Source organism: Trichosurus vulpecula, chromosome 3, assembly GCF_011100635.1.
Source record: "Trichosurus vulpecula isolate mTriVul1 chromosome 3, mTriVul1.pri, whole genome shotgun sequence".
NCBI classification, from domain to species: Eukaryota; Metazoa; Chordata; class Mammalia; order Diprotodontia; family Phalangeridae; genus Trichosurus; species Trichosurus vulpecula.
This window is the reverse complement of record NC_050575.1, coordinates 205,998,534-206,013,674: the sequence shown is the minus strand read 5'-3', so window position 1 is coordinate 206,013,674 and position 15,141 is coordinate 205,998,534. Positions and strand designations below refer to the sequence as shown.

At 45.2% G+C, this 15,141-nt stretch overlaps 2 protein-coding genes across 3 annotated transcripts; both read right to left on the bottom strand.

Moving 5' to 3' along the window:
* Window positions 1–8: 8 nt before the first annotated feature.
* Window positions 9–5,800, bottom strand: ANKRD23 (ankyrin repeat domain 23). 2 transcript variants are annotated; one of them, XM_036750211.1, is made up of 9 exons: window positions 5,748–5,800; window positions 3,789–3,935; window positions 3,444–3,572; window positions 3,178–3,303; window positions 2,942–3,040; window positions 2,714–2,812; window positions 2,406–2,504; window positions 2,092–2,190; window positions 9–1,992 (listed from the first exon to the last, which is right to left on the bottom strand). In XM_036750211.1, the coding sequence occupies exons 1-9, from the start codon at window positions 5,772–5,774 to the stop codon at window positions 1,897–1,899; spliced, it is 921 nt and encodes a 306-aa protein (XP_036606106.1). In that variant the 5' UTR covers window positions 5,775–5,800; the 3' UTR covers window positions 9–1,896. The 2 variants fall into 2 exon arrangements, with proteins under 2 accessions (XP_036606106.1, XP_036606105.1); XM_036750210.1 differs by lacking the exon at window positions 5,748–5,800 and having other exon boundaries at window positions 3,789–5,722.
* Window positions 5,801–6,054: 254 nt separating this feature from the next.
* Window positions 6,055–13,726, bottom strand: ANKRD39 (ankyrin repeat domain 39). The gene is made up of 4 exons (XM_036750212.1): window positions 13,552–13,726; window positions 11,824–11,927; window positions 8,613–8,816; window positions 6,055–7,995 (listed from the first exon to the last, which is right to left on the bottom strand). Exons 1-4 carry the CDS (start codon window positions 13,649–13,651, stop codon window positions 7,852–7,854), a joined length of 552 nt encoding a protein of 183 aa, XP_036606107.1. The 5' UTR covers window positions 13,652–13,726; the 3' UTR covers window positions 6,055–7,851.
* Window positions 13,727–15,141: the final 1,415 nt, after the last annotated feature.

Sequence of the window (15,141 nt, the reverse complement as noted above, 5' to 3'; positions counted from 1 at the left end):
AACCAGGCTACAAAAGAGAATCAGTTTTAATGAAAAACAACAACCAAAAAAAGGATCCATACAAAAATGTTTCATTTGCTCTTATTGCATTTTTTTCCATTTTCTAACTTTGGAGTAGTCACTGCCATAATCATGTGACAAAATTTATTCCTTCTGGCACCAGCCCTGTAGGCTACATAGCCTAGAAGGCAAAGCCAGGCTGCTGGTGTGTGGAAGGTTTTATGGCCTCAACCCACAGGGGTGGGTTTTGTCTGTTGCTCTCATCCTACATGGAGGACACCCTAGCCTTCAAGAAGCAAGAGCCTAAGACAGAATATTAGCAGCCACAGTGGCACTTACCATGTTAAGGATATGTAATCCAGGCCTTCAACCTAGGCCTGGCCCAGAGAACTGGCATAGCACTTAACAGGCTAAGGGAGGGGTCCTGCCCTTCTTTGGGCTTCCATCTTCCCTTCTGTCAGTGGGGCTAAAGCAAGGATTTTGAAGATGAAGTCTCTGGTGATGCTAAGATCTCAGCCTGACCAGCAGTACTGGACCAGCAAAACAGTAGAAAAGCAGAAACCTTAGTGGTAAGGATAGTAGAAACTTGCCTTAAGATTCCATCTACCAGTATCCACTAAGAAAGGTAATAAAAAAAGAAAAGGTCTCAGTTAACCATTTTCAGTGTATAAAAAAATACAGGGAGAAAGTATCCAGAATGTATCATATACTCAGTTCCACTATCTGCAGCCAGCCTTTTCTCCTATGCCTCAGCAACAAGGGAGCCTGAGAATCCAAGCCTTCCTATACGTAGGACAGGAGGCATGTTTCCTTCTATGACGAGAAGGAAAGAGAGGTGGCACCACAACCATGGGAATCTACCCCAGCCTCAATGTGAGTATGGGCCACCACCCCAAGTATCTTGGGTGGGCCACAAATAACCACAGAGCAAGAGACCATACACCATACCCTGGCAAGAACAGAAAATGAACCAAATCATAACAGTTCTGACCAAAGCCCAGAAGCAGAAAGAGATGACTCCTCCGGGGGAGGGAGGCCCTAGCCCTAATCTGTCAGTCTCAGGGGAATCTGGAGCAACCAGATTGGTTATTGACCTAGAGTCTGGGTGCACTGTTTTACAGATGGAATAATCCCAGAACTTACTAAAGCTCTGCAAAAGTCACAACAACCAACTCAAGATTTCTTAAGAAAAGCTATACCATACCCCCTCAGGGCATGAGTCCCTAGATAAGCTGTAATACAGTTTAGGTCAGCCACAAGCTGAGGAGCACAGTTCTCTGGTTCTGATGCTTCTGAATAGCTTTTGTGGGACCATGGTTGATAGACCACCAGACAATTCCCATCTCTCCAGTATTCATTAATCCTAACTTCACTTTCATGAGTATCTTAAACTTTACTGCTACCACCCACAAGACTTAAACTTTAAGAGTTTCTTCTCTTCTACCTTCTTTACAAATTTATAATCTCTTTACTGACCTGAACAGCTTGTTTCTGACCAGCTCAAACCAAATAGAACACCCCTTAGAGTTACATGTGTGCTTAACATAACATCCATCCCAAATCCTGACCTTGCTTTCTCTAACAGGATTTTTTCCCCTCAACATTGAGGTAGCTACCAGGGTGGGTGAAAAGTTGAATTCAAGGGCAAGGAAAATAATCTGGATCAATATTCCCTACTATATAGATCACTAGGAATTGAAGGGAGGAGAGGGGGAAAGAGACAAAAGGCCAAGGAATTAACCTTGCATAGTAAAGTAGAATAACCCAGTGGGACAAGGGACGTGGGAAAATCTCAACTTGTGGCCTGACCACCTGAGCTATCCCATAACCTGTAGACAAGAAGGGACAAAAAGGAAGGGGATGGAATGGTGGTAGCCTCTACAAAGTCTGTTGTCATCAGCAGCGAGTTCGGGGATGCCCAACATAGGCCCGTAGTGTTTCTTGGATTCCTCTCTGCCAGTCTCGCGCTAGCTGTACTGGTGTCATTGCCTCCTGGGAGTAAAGGATAGTCAAAAATACATTTCATTCTCCCCTGAAAGCCAGTCCCCACATCAGAGTGAAAATTCCCTTGGCCAACCCTCTCATACTCACAGCATTACGAACACCCAGCTTGGCCCCATAGAGCAGCAACATCTTCATGGCCTTGTAACGACCATGCCGTACTGCCTCATGTAAGGCTGTATCTCCCTCCTGTGGGAACAGCATGTTAAAGAGTTGGACTCTCCCTTTGTTCCATACCCTTTTTACATTTCTATGTCTCCCAAATATGAGTAATGAGAAGAAATAGCTTCTAACTCTAGAACTCCATGAAGACAACAGATGTTGCCAATGAGCAGCTAGCTCCTTGGAGAAGTCTTTTAGTCATGTCCTCAGGTCACCCTCTATTACTAAGACAGTTTTCCTACCTTATCCTGTGTATCAATTTGGGCCCCACAAGCAATAAGGTGTTCAAGGCAGTCACAGTGTCCTGTTCGAACAGCCACATGCAAGGGTGTACTCCAAATCTAGATGGGGGCAAGTCACATGTTAGGAATTTATTAATTCCAAACAGTTTACCTCACCCAAACACCTTGGCATATTAAATGCAATATGAAAAATTTCCCCTCTTCCCCATGCAAAGAAGACTTATTGCAGAATTTACAGCAGCATCAGTCCTCCAGTATTGACACTCCTGAGTTAGTAACATTTTTATATTCCCTGCCAGAACTTTTACCTTGTCCTGGGCATTGACTTTAGCCCCCTGGTTGAGCAGCTGTTTAAGGATGTCTAGGTGCCCTCTACGGCAGGCCCAGAACAAAGGTGTCCGATCCAGCTGTTAAAGAAAAAGTCTTAAGGTTTTCAGAAGGTACATCCTTAAGGCCAACCTTTCCCAGCTCATCCTCACTGAAAGAAAAGGGATCCCCAATCTAGCCCTGTCTCCTAGCTCTTCCTCCCGACTTACCATGTCTCGAGCATCAACTGTGGCACCCGCCTCCAGTAGTTTATTCACAATCTGGCTGTGACCCTTCAGACTAGCCCAGTGTAAGGCTGTTCGGTGGAACTGGGTACGGAGAGAGGAAGTAGAGATATAAATGGCTACCCTTCTAAGAGGATTAGAACTAAGGAAATTGGGACTCTTCTGATAATTAGGTTTGAAATATATGTCAAAAACAGTTATCTTATTTCTCTCTGCCCTACCCTGTCATGGGCATCAGGGTCACCACCATCTGCCAGGTATTTGTCAATCAGGAGCTCTTTGTTTTCAGCAGCTGCCTTCAGAAATGTCTCCAGGTCCACAGGCTGCAGTTCGGTGGGAGGCTGTAGCTGGAGTAGACAGGATAAAATCATGGATTGTTCAAAACAGACTTAACACTTCTAGTGTAGCCCAGACTGAAATGTTCCTAGGGCCCCATTTGCTGCTTCCCCCACCCTCCCCCCCACATTCTTTGGTTTTCCCCACTCACCTGAACTGGGGGCTCAGGTGCCTTGGGGGGGACCCTCCGTTTCAGGCGCTTTTCTTTCCGCCGTTGCACCAAATTCTCCAAGTCAGCTAGACTGTCAAGCCTAATCCTGGCATTATTGAAAGTCTCCAGCTGAAATAAAAAAAAAAAAACACGTGAGATGAGGATGGTAGTTTCTACTGGCAATGGAGAAACAGCTATCAAAACTGATCCCGAAAACCTCTTGAGGTCATCTGGTATAACTTTTTCATTATACCCTCCATTGTACACCAACATTACCTTAGCAGCTCTCCAGCCATCAAACTAACATTCTCTCTCTCTCTCTCACACACACACACACACACTCACTTTCTTCCTTTTTTCTTCTGCTAACTTTTGCCTCTCCAAGGCCACAGTCTCTTGGGGACCCAGTCCAGGGTCACCTCTCCAGCCTCCAGGATCAAGGACTCCATGTTGGATTCCTAGAACTTTGTCCTCAGCTCTCTCACCACTAATCTGTAAGAAGAAAGAAGAGGGTGTCAGGAAGTTTCTAAAAGCACTCTGAAAACAATTGCTCAGTACCTGTGTTTGAACCTGGTGGACAAGGGAGCCAAGATTCTCCTGGATCTGTGGCTTAAGCTCAGCGAAGGGACAAAGTCTTGCCAACTGCAGTGCTTCCTGAGGATTTGGGGAGTGGCTGACAGCCATCTGCACTTGCACCTGTCCCAGCAGGGGGTTATAATCTTAGCTCTATTTATACCACATTTGTCCCTGCAGTTGGGTAGGGTCATAGAAGGGGAGAAAAAGAAAACTTCCCACATGCTGAACAGATGATAGCCCATTATCACCCAATCCCCAGCTTGCTATCAGGGCAGACTGCCCCAGGGGCAGAAGTCCAGATTCCTAGACTATTCCAGGAGACAATCTCATTCCTGTTTACTTCTTGCTGAGGGGCTAGGAACAGTGGGAAGGAAGAGAGATAAAGATGAGCCTCAGGGTGGGGTAAAATGCAATGTTTTTAGGGCAGAGGTTTTTAATTGCAGGTCATGTGCCTATCACCTTGCTCCTGGCAGTCTGGTAAAGCTTATGAACCCCTTCAGAATGCTTTAAAATGCATAAAGTAAAATACAGAAGATTGCATAGCAAACTATATTGAAAAACAAATTCATGGGTCTCAAGAACCCCTGCCTTGGAAGCTTCTATGTGGATCTAATTTCTGCTGAAGTTGTACTGACCTTTTAGTCACTCTTAACTATACACTCTCTCATTTGTAACTTGACTGGTGCTGACTGATAATACTGCTGGCCCCACCCCCAGCCCCCTCCCATTTCCATTGCCCTGTGCTCCCAGGAAAGTTCACTGTGGCCCAAGAATGAAGACAGGATCTTTGCACTGTTCCCAGCCCACAGTAGGCCCAGGATAAGGGTGGGACTGGACTGACCGGAGAACGGATTCATGGTTCTATCTCTGCGGATATACATGTAGTAAGTGGACAACTCATTTCATTTCTCCAGAGCTTAATTTGTCCCTTCCTACTCTAGAACACTTCCCTACAACCTAGGGTAGAGTACCACTCCTACAATAATTGGGAATCTTGCTCTAGACAGGGTACAGATCTGGCTTGACTCAAGTTTGTCAGAAGGGCCAGGGCAACTCCAGCCCTCCTCCCAATCCGAATGGTCCAGGGCAGAACCCCCCCCCTCCAAAAAACCCAAAGGGGTCTGTACATGTGATACTCTGCCAACCCTGTCCCCACAAACAACACATTCTATTTTCCAAAGACTGGAACTATGATAACAAGAAGTGGTTTGGGGAAGGGGATAGGCTTGAGCAACATACGGCTCCTAAAGTCCTCACTCCCTCACCAACAAAGGAATAGGCTTCTCTGGAATTAAATACAGCTACTTCTAGACTGTCAAGAGGACTACCTGTAGGGCAGGCCTGTACAACCTGTGGCTTGGCGCTAATGCCAAAGATTTCAGTGGCCTGCAAAAAATGCAATGGAAAACATCTTTTATATGTGGAGGAAATCCTTTGGCCTACAGGTCAGTGGGCAGTAAGCAGCTGCCGCAGGTTATGCAGGCCTGCTGTTGGACAACACATATGAATATCTCTGTGATAAGAAGCATATCAGGAAAAATGGGAAAGTACAAAGTAGTTGCCAGCTTACTTAGTATTAGTATCCTGAAATATTTTTCTCTTCCTGCTACCTAGACTCTAGTTCAACAACAAAACTGCTCTGTGACAAAAGTGCAAACAGTAAATTCTACATGAAACTACCACTTTAAGATGTAAGAAAAATTTGAGAGCTTCTAGCCCCCAGCTTACCAACTGCTGAATGCTGATGAAATCCATGGTCCCCCCCCTGTTCTTCACTCCCCAACTACGGCTAGCTGAGCAGCAGTTTGCTTTTTATATCAGCACTTGCTACCACAGATAGCACAGGAAGGGCCTGGTTTGGAGCCAGGGATGAAGCCAAGGCCCACAGGGTCAGAGATAGTTCAGTGGTTCTGTAACTCTAACCAAAATACCAGCCTTGAAAATAGGGCCCAGCTGAGGGCAGGATATGGTGTTGTTATGAGCTGAGTCAGTCATATCCCCAATTACTCCCTGACGCCTTCTATTTGGTGTCTTTAAAAACTGGCAAATCAATCTTAGTAGAGGTGACCAGGGGAGTCTAGCCCAAGTGTGTGAGTGTAAGTACAGCCAGATTATCTAGCAAGCCCGGATTTAAACAGTGGGGTAGCCAAAAGGTCTAAATGGTCCCCATGTTATTCTACAGCTGCATAAATGCCAAAAGGGGTGAGGAAATAATACTATGTTTGCCAAGAAAGAGGGGCAGGATTCTATGCTTTTGATATCTATAGATAGGGTGTTCAGCAAAGGCCTGGAAACCCAGAAGTGTCACCTTAAGAAGTAAGACTAACTTCATCTGATAACCGGCCAAGGCTCTCTATTCCCTACTGCCCAATGGTTCTATAGCTTTCCAGCATCTCCCTACTTTTCTTCTCCCATGAATCATGAAATTTTAATTTCCTAAGCTAAATGTACGCAAGCCAAGTTTAACCTGTCACCAACAGTACTCATTCCAGAAAAAGGACACAAACTCTACATACACAGGACCCTGTCAATCTCTAAAGCAGTAGGTTATAAGCACTTTGTTTTCCTTTATTAAAAATGTTAAGCCTATGTTCCTAGGAATAGGTAGCAAGAATCAGAGCTCCCCAACCAATTGAAAGTAGGTCTTTGTATTGCCTCTCCATGAACAAAAACCTTTTTCTCATAATTGGAATAAGTGAAACTGTAGTTTGTAAAGAGTCCTTTTTGAAGTCCAGAGCAAAGCCAAGCAAACTATCCTGTTATGTCTTTCCCACCATAAAATCCAATTCCACAATTTTCTTCCCCAATTCCCCTAAAATAAGCTGTGACTATTTCTCTTAGTAGTCCAACTCTATCTGGTTGGTTAAAATTTTGACCTTCAATGGAAAAACAGATGCTAAAGGTGATTCCATAACCAGACCAACAGAGGGACAGCAAAGCTGGGGTGGGAGGGGAGGGGGAAGAAAACTAGAGTTCCTAAATATTCAGCAGTGGCACAAATACTCTCCTGGACTCAGATCAAGTTCAGAAGTGCTACACTCACTGAGCAAGGAGTTAAAAGCTGGACTTAGAGCTGGAAGAGACCTTTGACATCATCTTGTCTAACTAGCTCATCTACAGATGACAAAGTAGCAAAGGGGCTCAGATTTAAACCCAGATTCTGAGTCCAAATCTAGCACTCTCCATCATACCAAGCTGCTTCTTGAATTCTCACCTGAGTCAAGTAGTCCAAAATGAGCAACACCAATGGAGCTATTTTCCTTGTAAGTGTTTTAATGAGAATGTCCAAGCTGCCCATGCCCTGGGATTTTCTTTAATCTACTAACACTTTGCTGCCTGCTAGTTTCAACAGATTTTAGATGATCTCTTGCCTTTAGTTTTAAGGGCACTGAAGAGTTGTTTATGATTGCCAGCAAATTACTAAAGTAAAAATAAATCTTTTTCATTATTTGCCCCATAACAAGATTAACTCACTGGGTTATCAGGGTATGAGGGGAGAATATATTATTCTAAGAAAAAACATTTTGGGGTATGGAGCAGAAGAAGCTGTTTCCCCCTTGGTCACTGGTACTGACTCTGAACTGGGAAAATAGCTTGGACAGGCAATTCTACTGTACTAATTTAGCATATGATCACCTGTCAGGCTTCAGCGCCTGCACCAACTTCCCTTCCTGGCCTGAGAGGAGGTGACCTCCCTCAGGAAGGTCCTATCTCTTTTGTTCAGTCCCACGAGCCCTGAGTTTCAGTTTCCCACTCTGTAGAATGCAGGGGTAGAGGAAGGTGATTGAGGATATAGGTTCCAGAACCCTTGCTGAGACAAGAATCTGATTATTCAGCTAGCAAGCAGGTCTCGAAGGTCACTGTTGCAAGGCAGTAAGTCACATGCTAACCGGGCCTTTCGGTCTCGAACAGCTTTCAAAGCTGGGCTATGCTGCAGTAGGAGGCAACATAGATCCAAGTGACCTCTCTCAGCAGCCTGTGAAGGAAAGCAACCATGAGAAAAAGAAAGTGAATCAAAGTTCTCCTAAGACATACTAGGTCAGCTCTGACATTTCTTCCCTGAGGTTTCTCCATTGCTGTGCCCTGAAACCCCAAAAGAACCGCCTTATCTCCTAAAAGATAGTCACTATTTTAATGTTCTGGAAATAAAGTGACTTTCAGTTTGATTCTCCTATCAAAGAGCTAGGGATAAAAGGCAAATTCTTTTTTTGTTTGTTTTTGAGGGTGGGAAGGCAGGGCAATTGGGGTTGTGACTTGCCCAAGGTCACACACCTAAGTGTGTCAAGTGTCTGAGGTCACATTTAAACTCAGGTCCTCTTGACTCTAGGGCCAGTGCTCTACTCACTGTAGCTGCACCTAGCTGCAAGGCACCTAGCTGCAAGGCAAATTCTGACTGCTTTATAGATTACCTGTCTTGGTTCTAAAGCCATTTCTTCCTTACTACTTTGTTACTATCCCAAAGGGAGAACTGTTGAAAAAAGCCAATTCTTAGCTACTGGTTATCATCCCTACCTGATTTAACTATTCATGACATAGATCCCTCCTTCCCTTGTTCCAATTAATTAGCAAGGATGTTTGAAAATTGATATATACCTTGTGTAGGCTGGTCATTCCATCATCATCTGCCACACTTGGATTAGCTCCATGGGACAGCAGTAGTCGAACCACTTCAGTATGCCCACAATAGCTGGCTCGGTGCAAAGCTGTTGCACCCCCATGTGTCTGAGCATCACACTTGGCTCCACTCTCCAAGAGGAACTGGCACACAGCATAGTGCCCATTTCGACTGGCATAGTGCTGTAGGGAATCAAGTCAATGGAAATCAGAACTGGGATTTACCCTTATACCTAAGAGCCAACTCTGAAAGAAGAGAAAGATAGGAAGAAAGGAGTAAAAGGCCAAATATTTGAATTATCTTGTTTTTATTCAGTTCTAAATTCTCTCCTTCCCCCACCCCTACCAAATGAAAAGAAAACCAAAACTCATTACAAATGTATGTAGTCATGCAAAACAAATTCCTGAATCATACATGTTCAAAAATAAAAAGGAAAGAAAAGAAAAATATCCTTCAACCTGCACTCTTAAGTCCATCACTTCTCTATCTAGAGGAGGAATGCATATTTCATCATGAGTCTTTTAGAACTGTGGTTGGCCACTGTGTTGATCACAGTTACTAAGTCTTTCAGAGATGACTGGCTTTATAATGTTGTTATTGCATAAACTGTTCCCCTGATTCTGCTCACTTTTCTTTGCATCAGTTCATATAAGTCTTCCTAGGTTTTTCTGAAACTGCCCACCATGATTTTTTACAGCACAACAGTATTTCATAACATTCTCATACTTGTTCAGCCACTCTCCAACTGATGGGCATCCCTTCAGTTAACAATTCTTTGTTATCACAAACAAGGTTGCTATATTTATGTACATGAATCCTTTTCCTCCTTCTCTGATCACTCTGGGGGTGTGCTTCTCTTGACTCCTGTGTTTGCATGTCAGATTTTTTACTCAGCTCTAATCTTTTCATCAAGAATGCTTTGAAGACCTCTACTTTGTTAAAGATCCATTCCCCTTGTAGAATCATACTCAGTTTTGCTGAGTAAGTTATTCTTGGTTATAAGCTTAGATCCTTTGCCCTTACAGAGGTTTCCAAACTTAGTTTGGCCTACCACCCCTGTTTAAAAAAAAAAAATTACTCAGCGACCCACGCTAGAAATCTAATTTCTTTAACCCTTTAAGGTTCTGGGTTGTTTTTTTTTTAACTTGCATCATTTCAAACTACTAACACAGCTACCACCACTGCCCCTCCCCCCCCCCCGCCCCACCAATTGTTCCAGCGTCCCCAAGTATTCCAAGTTCTCTGTTCCTTCAATGTGGTTGCTGCTAAATTCTGTGTGATCCTGAATGTGGCTCCTCAGTACTCGAATTGTTTCTTTTTGGCTACTTGTAATATTTTCTCCTTAACCCAGGAGCTCTGGATTTTGACTATAATATTCCTGAGAATTTTCATTTGAGAGTTTCAAGAGATGACCAATGGATTCTTTTCAGTTTCCACTTTGCCCTCTGGTTCTAAGATATTTGGGTAGTTTGATTTCATGATTTCTTAAAGTATGATGTTTAGGCTTCCGGAGTCTAATGATTCTTAAATTAACTCTCCTTGATCTGTTTTCCAGGTTATTTGTTTTTCCAATGAGATAGTTCACATTTTCTTCTATTTTTACGGACTTTTGACTTTGTTTTATATCTTGATGTAGCATGGTGTCATTAGCTTCCATTTGGCCAATTCTAATTTTCAAGGAATTATATTCTTTGCTAATGTTTTTTTAACCTATTTTTCCAAACTGTTGGGTCTCTTTACATATCTTTCTTCCATAGCTCATTTGGTTTTGTTTTTTTTTGTTTTTTTGGTTTTTTTTTGCTTTTTGGCAGGGCAGTTGGGGTTAAGTGACTTGCCCAAGGTCACACAGCTAGTACATGTGTCAAGTGTTTGAGGCCGGATTTGAACTCAGGTCCTCCTGACTCCAGGGCCGGTGCTCTACTGACTGCGCCACCTAGCTGCTCCCTCATTTGTTTTTTTAAAAAAATAATCTTTAGCTCTTTTTTGTTTTAACTTTAATTCTTCTAGGAATTCTTGTTGGACTTGTGTGTAAGCTACATTTTTCTTGGAAGCTTTGCTTGCAGATATTTTCAAGTAATTCTTTTTCTTTTTTGTGCCGTACATCCTGTTGCAATAGTAGCTCTTTATGATGGAAGGTTCTTTTTTTTATTTACTCATTTTTGCAGCCTACTTCTTGACTTCAGGCTTTATGACAGTGCTGGGCTCTACACTCCTAGGGATGTCTGACCTGCACTTCTATGCTTTTAAATCCTTCTGCAGCTTTCACAGCTCACTCTGGGGACCGGCAAGTTTTTACTGCTCCCAAAGTGGTATAATCTAGGGACAGATCCGTTTACTGCTGTCATAGTCTGAGCTCTTAAATTTCCTGACCCATGTTTGAGTCTGTTGGCTCGTGTATGGTTAAGAGTTTCAGCAGACTATTACCAGACTCTGTCACCATTAGCACACTGTGAGATCCTGCAGGTATGGAGCAACTAAATTGCCAACTCCCCTTTCATCTGGGACTCCTGCCCTAGTTATTCCAGTGCAGGTTGAGATGCTGAGCTAAAGGCTACACCTGAATTCCTTCTATGCTCTTGGGATCAGAGGCATACAGCTAGGTTTCCAGACCTTGTTCCTTATTCAGTACACAAGTACAGCCCATGCTCTTCACAGATCTTCTCTGTCCTGCATCTGTGACCAGAAGCTAGGTAATGAGTGACACAGCTGCCAGATGGCACCCATTTCTGCACCTAGGACTAATTCTGAGATCTCCTAGGATCTCTTTCTGCCCTGGTGCTCTATCTCACTCCTTTCTGTCCCTGGATCTCAGAATGCTCCTGGCCAGCCCCCATTCCCAGTGTCTGCACACCTCTCCAAAACTGCCCTGGGCTGAAAAATGACTCACCGTAACTTCTTCTTGGCTTTCTCAATCAGAATGTGGATTGGTATGTTTTCTAGATCACTCTAGAGAAAGGACAGCGGCAAGCTAGGCTCAATTGCTTCCTCTCACTCCACTATCTTGACCCTGTCTCCTTGAATTATTTTTAAACAACTCTCTTCCATTCTGTGAGTCCTTTTGTTCTGATTTAATGTCCCTTCCCTAGAGTTGCCTTTCTTCCCTCAACTTAAGCCTTTGCTCTTGCCTTGTCCAGATCTAGAACCCAAAGGGATTATTTCTCTTCAAACTCTTTCAGATGCCAAATTTACCAGGGCAGTGTATCCAGAAGGATCAGGTTGACTGGGGTCTGTTTCCTTCTGAATGAAATGTTTCACCCGTCCTAGGTCTCCATTCAGTGCTGCTGACCAGATCCCTGTGAAAAGAGATTCAGAGCATGAGGCATATGGATTTCATTCTTGCCACTCTCCAAGGCCAGTTACCTTTTGACCTTCAAGTTCCAGATTTAATGCCTAAGGCCTGGATTTTGTTTATCATATCTTGGGGGGGAGGCTGGCAGCAAGGAAGGGGAACCTGGGCGAAGCAACTCTAGTTCTTTGCTCAGTGATTTTAATTCCACTCTTTAATATCTGAATAATCAAATTTAATATAAAGCAATAAGACAAAAGTCTAACAACACATGTTATGTATGGGAGTTTAGATATGACAAGGCCCTTATGAAACTTATAGTCTAGTAAGGGAAAAACCCAGGTGTACTTTTACCACCCTTTCTAGATCAATACCTTGTTATGGTAGAGGGGCTTGCATAGCTCAATGAAATTATGAGCTATAATGTGCAGGGTTACTAAAGACAGAACAGGTCACAGTGGAGAGTTCTGACCGACCCACTGGAGAAGGAAATTGCAAACCGCTCCAGTATCTTTGCCAAGAAAACCCCATGGACAATCTATGGAACAAGGGGTCGTGAAGAGTCATCCAGAACTGAATAACACTTCTACCATCCCTTCAGATGAGACCCAAAGGCAGAATCAGGGCATGGTTACAGAGCATTCATAGGTTATCATAGCAGGTTAAAACTAGAAGGGACCTAAACATGTGGTGCCCCCCCAACCTAACCACCTCATTTCAGAAAGGAGGAAACTGAGGTCCAGAAAAGTGACTTGTTCAAGGCCTCAGAGTAAGTGGTAGAAAGAGGACTTGAATCTCCTTGGCTGTGATGTGAGTCTTCTCTCCACCACACTAGGCTATCTTTCCTGTCCTGAGCCGACATGGAAGGGACAATGCCTTCCTCTCCCCCTTCCAACCCTCTCACCTCAAATAGAGCGGTAAAAATTGCTAAAGCTATACATATATACATACATACATATACACACACACATATATGGAGTTAGTGAACCAAGCTATACACACACACACACACGTGTACATGTACTTATCTACACATATGTATGTATACACATACACACAGGACACGTGTCAGGATGTGTGTGTATGTGTATATATATATATATATATATGTAAATTTTTAATCCCTCCAGCTATTATTGCCCCCACCCCAGTTCCTAGAAAGCAGAGACAACCTGTTTCTGTCTTTGTATCCCCAGAGTGGGGCAGAGTGCCCGGTACATCAAAGTGCTTGATGAATTGAACTGAACGGATTTACTCCAATACACATTTAGCAGAGGCCTGCCCATGGGCCAGGCACAGCTTAAAGCTCAGATCCCCGGCTCTGAACCGCGAGGGGGGGGGGGGAGGGGTCGATGAGGCCTCAGGTCCCTCCTCTTCTAACACCTATGCTTCCTCCTCTGCTGGTACTGAAAATACATTTTTTTAAATTAAAAATACTTTTCTAGAGTTGGTAGGATACCAGATCTAGGGCTGGTCCCACAGACGGCAAACGGCAGAGGATGCATTGGCGGCGTGAGGATGAAGAAGGACCGGAGCTGCCTCTCATTTCCAAACATCCGGGGCCTGCCCGAGAGCCCGCGGCCTCCCACTACAGACTCGAGCGGGGCCGCCCTCGTTCCTGCCCCGCCCACCTCTCTCGAAGTCCATCTCCTCCAGGGTCTGCTGCACGCTCGGCACGGCGCTCTGGTGAGAACAACAGGCCGCGTCCCCGCAGGTCCGGGGCGCCGCCATGTCCTCAAGAGGCCTTTTACCCCGAGAGAGCTACCAAGCAGTCCCGGGGGAGAAAAGACGGAATGGGAGGGCCTCGCATCAGTCTGCGTCCCGTCACGCTGCGTCGCGACGCGTACGCCACAACTGCGTCATCGCGTCCTGCCGCCCCTTGTCCCCCGCAGCTCACGCTGCTGATCGCAAGTCCACCAAGGTAGCTTACCGGCAGTAGCCTGACCGGGACTGGCGTAGGTGGCCGGAGCACCGGCCTGCTCAGGACTGAGGTAACGACACTTCTTTCCCTGTTGGACCCCACGCTTTCTACAAGGTGTGCAGGGCAGTCAGCTGCCATCTTACTGTCCGATGCCGGGCCCGGACGACCAATCGGAAGGCGAAGGTTTAACCCCCTGAGCCAATCAAAGTCGCGAAGGAGAAGAAGGGGCGGGACGGTGGGGCGCGAGGTGCTGTGTCCAGCGGAGGGCGCGCTAGGATCGTCAGTGGCGGGAAGGGGCGTGGCCCGACCGAACGAGAACGGGACCAGTCAGGGAGGGGCGGGGAGGCTCGGGTCAGGACTGCGCCTGCGCCTGGGAGCCTGCTCCTGCCGCTGGGATGCGCTTTTCGGACAGGGCCTCGGGCCAAATAGGAGAGGCTTAGTCGGCCCACCCTAACCTCTACGGGCCCGGAACCACCACGGGACCCCTATTGTCCTTGCAATGATAATCGCACAGGCCCGTTCCAGCTCTGCGAACGAACCCTGCCCCTGCGTACTTGTGATGGGAGACTACATGTGTACAGTCCAGTCAACAAGCACTTATTACGCGCCTCCTACGTGTGAGCGCTATGCCAAGCACGGGGGCTACAGAGAAAGATAAAGCCCTAGGAGCTTGCAATCTAGTGGGGTAAAAATGCAAAAAGCCCAACACATACCAGGTATATACAGGGTAGGCTGGAGATAATCTGCGTTAGCATTACGGGGGACCTCGTCTATGAGGAAGGCAATGCCAGTGTTACTCCATTTTATAGTTAATAGTAGATTGCGTCTGTATATGTATCCTTTAAGGTTTGCACAGCACTTTGCATACGTTGTCTCGTTTTACAGGTGTGGGAGGTTGATCACTTTACACCTGATCATTTTACCGAGGCATCCTAGGACAGAGTGGAAAGAGCGCTGGCATCTTGCCTTTGAGGTTTGCCACCTGTGGGACCTTGTATTGGGGCTCAAATTAAATGACTGCTAAGGTCCTTTCCAGCTCTAAAACTGTGATCCACCAAATTTGTTCACTTTTAAGTCCTTGGGACCTTCCTTAGTTGCCTTATCTGTGAAATGAATGAGATCTCTTTACTCTAGGTCTGGTGTTTATCCCACTACATCTATCACTATTGCCTTCCAGTGGAATTATAGTCCCCTTTTCCCCAAAGCCCACAGGGCTCATTGCAAAGGGGAAGCTAAGTGAGATAATTGTCCAAGGTGTGAGCCAAAATTCTGCCCAGTCTCAAAAAATGGTATCCCTTTG

Bases quoted from the DNA above. Each gene is read 5' to 3' on its own strand.
- ANKRD39 (XM_036750212.1), bottom strand. From the start codon at position 13,651: ATGGCGGCGCCCCGGACCTGCGGGGACGCGGCCTGTTGTTCTCACCAG. The intron at 11,928-13,551 runs GTGGGCGGGGCA...CTCTTTTCACAG, and splicing joins GGAGATGGACTTCGAGAGAG to GGATCTGGTCAGCAGCACTG. The intron at 7,996-8,612 runs GTATATATCAAT...TTTCCTTCACAG, and splicing joins GAATGACCAGCCTACACAAG to GCTGCTGAGAGAGGTCACTT.
- ANKRD23 (XM_036750210.1), bottom strand. From the start codon at position 4,127: ATGGCTGTCAGCCACTCCCCAAATCCTCAGGAAGCACTGCAGTTGGCA. The intron at 2,505-2,713 runs GTAAAAGTTCTG...GCCCCCATCTAG, and splicing joins AAGTCAATGCCCAGGACAAG to ATTTGGAGTACACCCTTGCA. The intron at 2,191-2,405 runs GTAGGAAAACTG...CTGTTCCCACAG, and splicing joins AAATTGATACACAGGATAAG to GAGGGAGATACAGCCTTACA.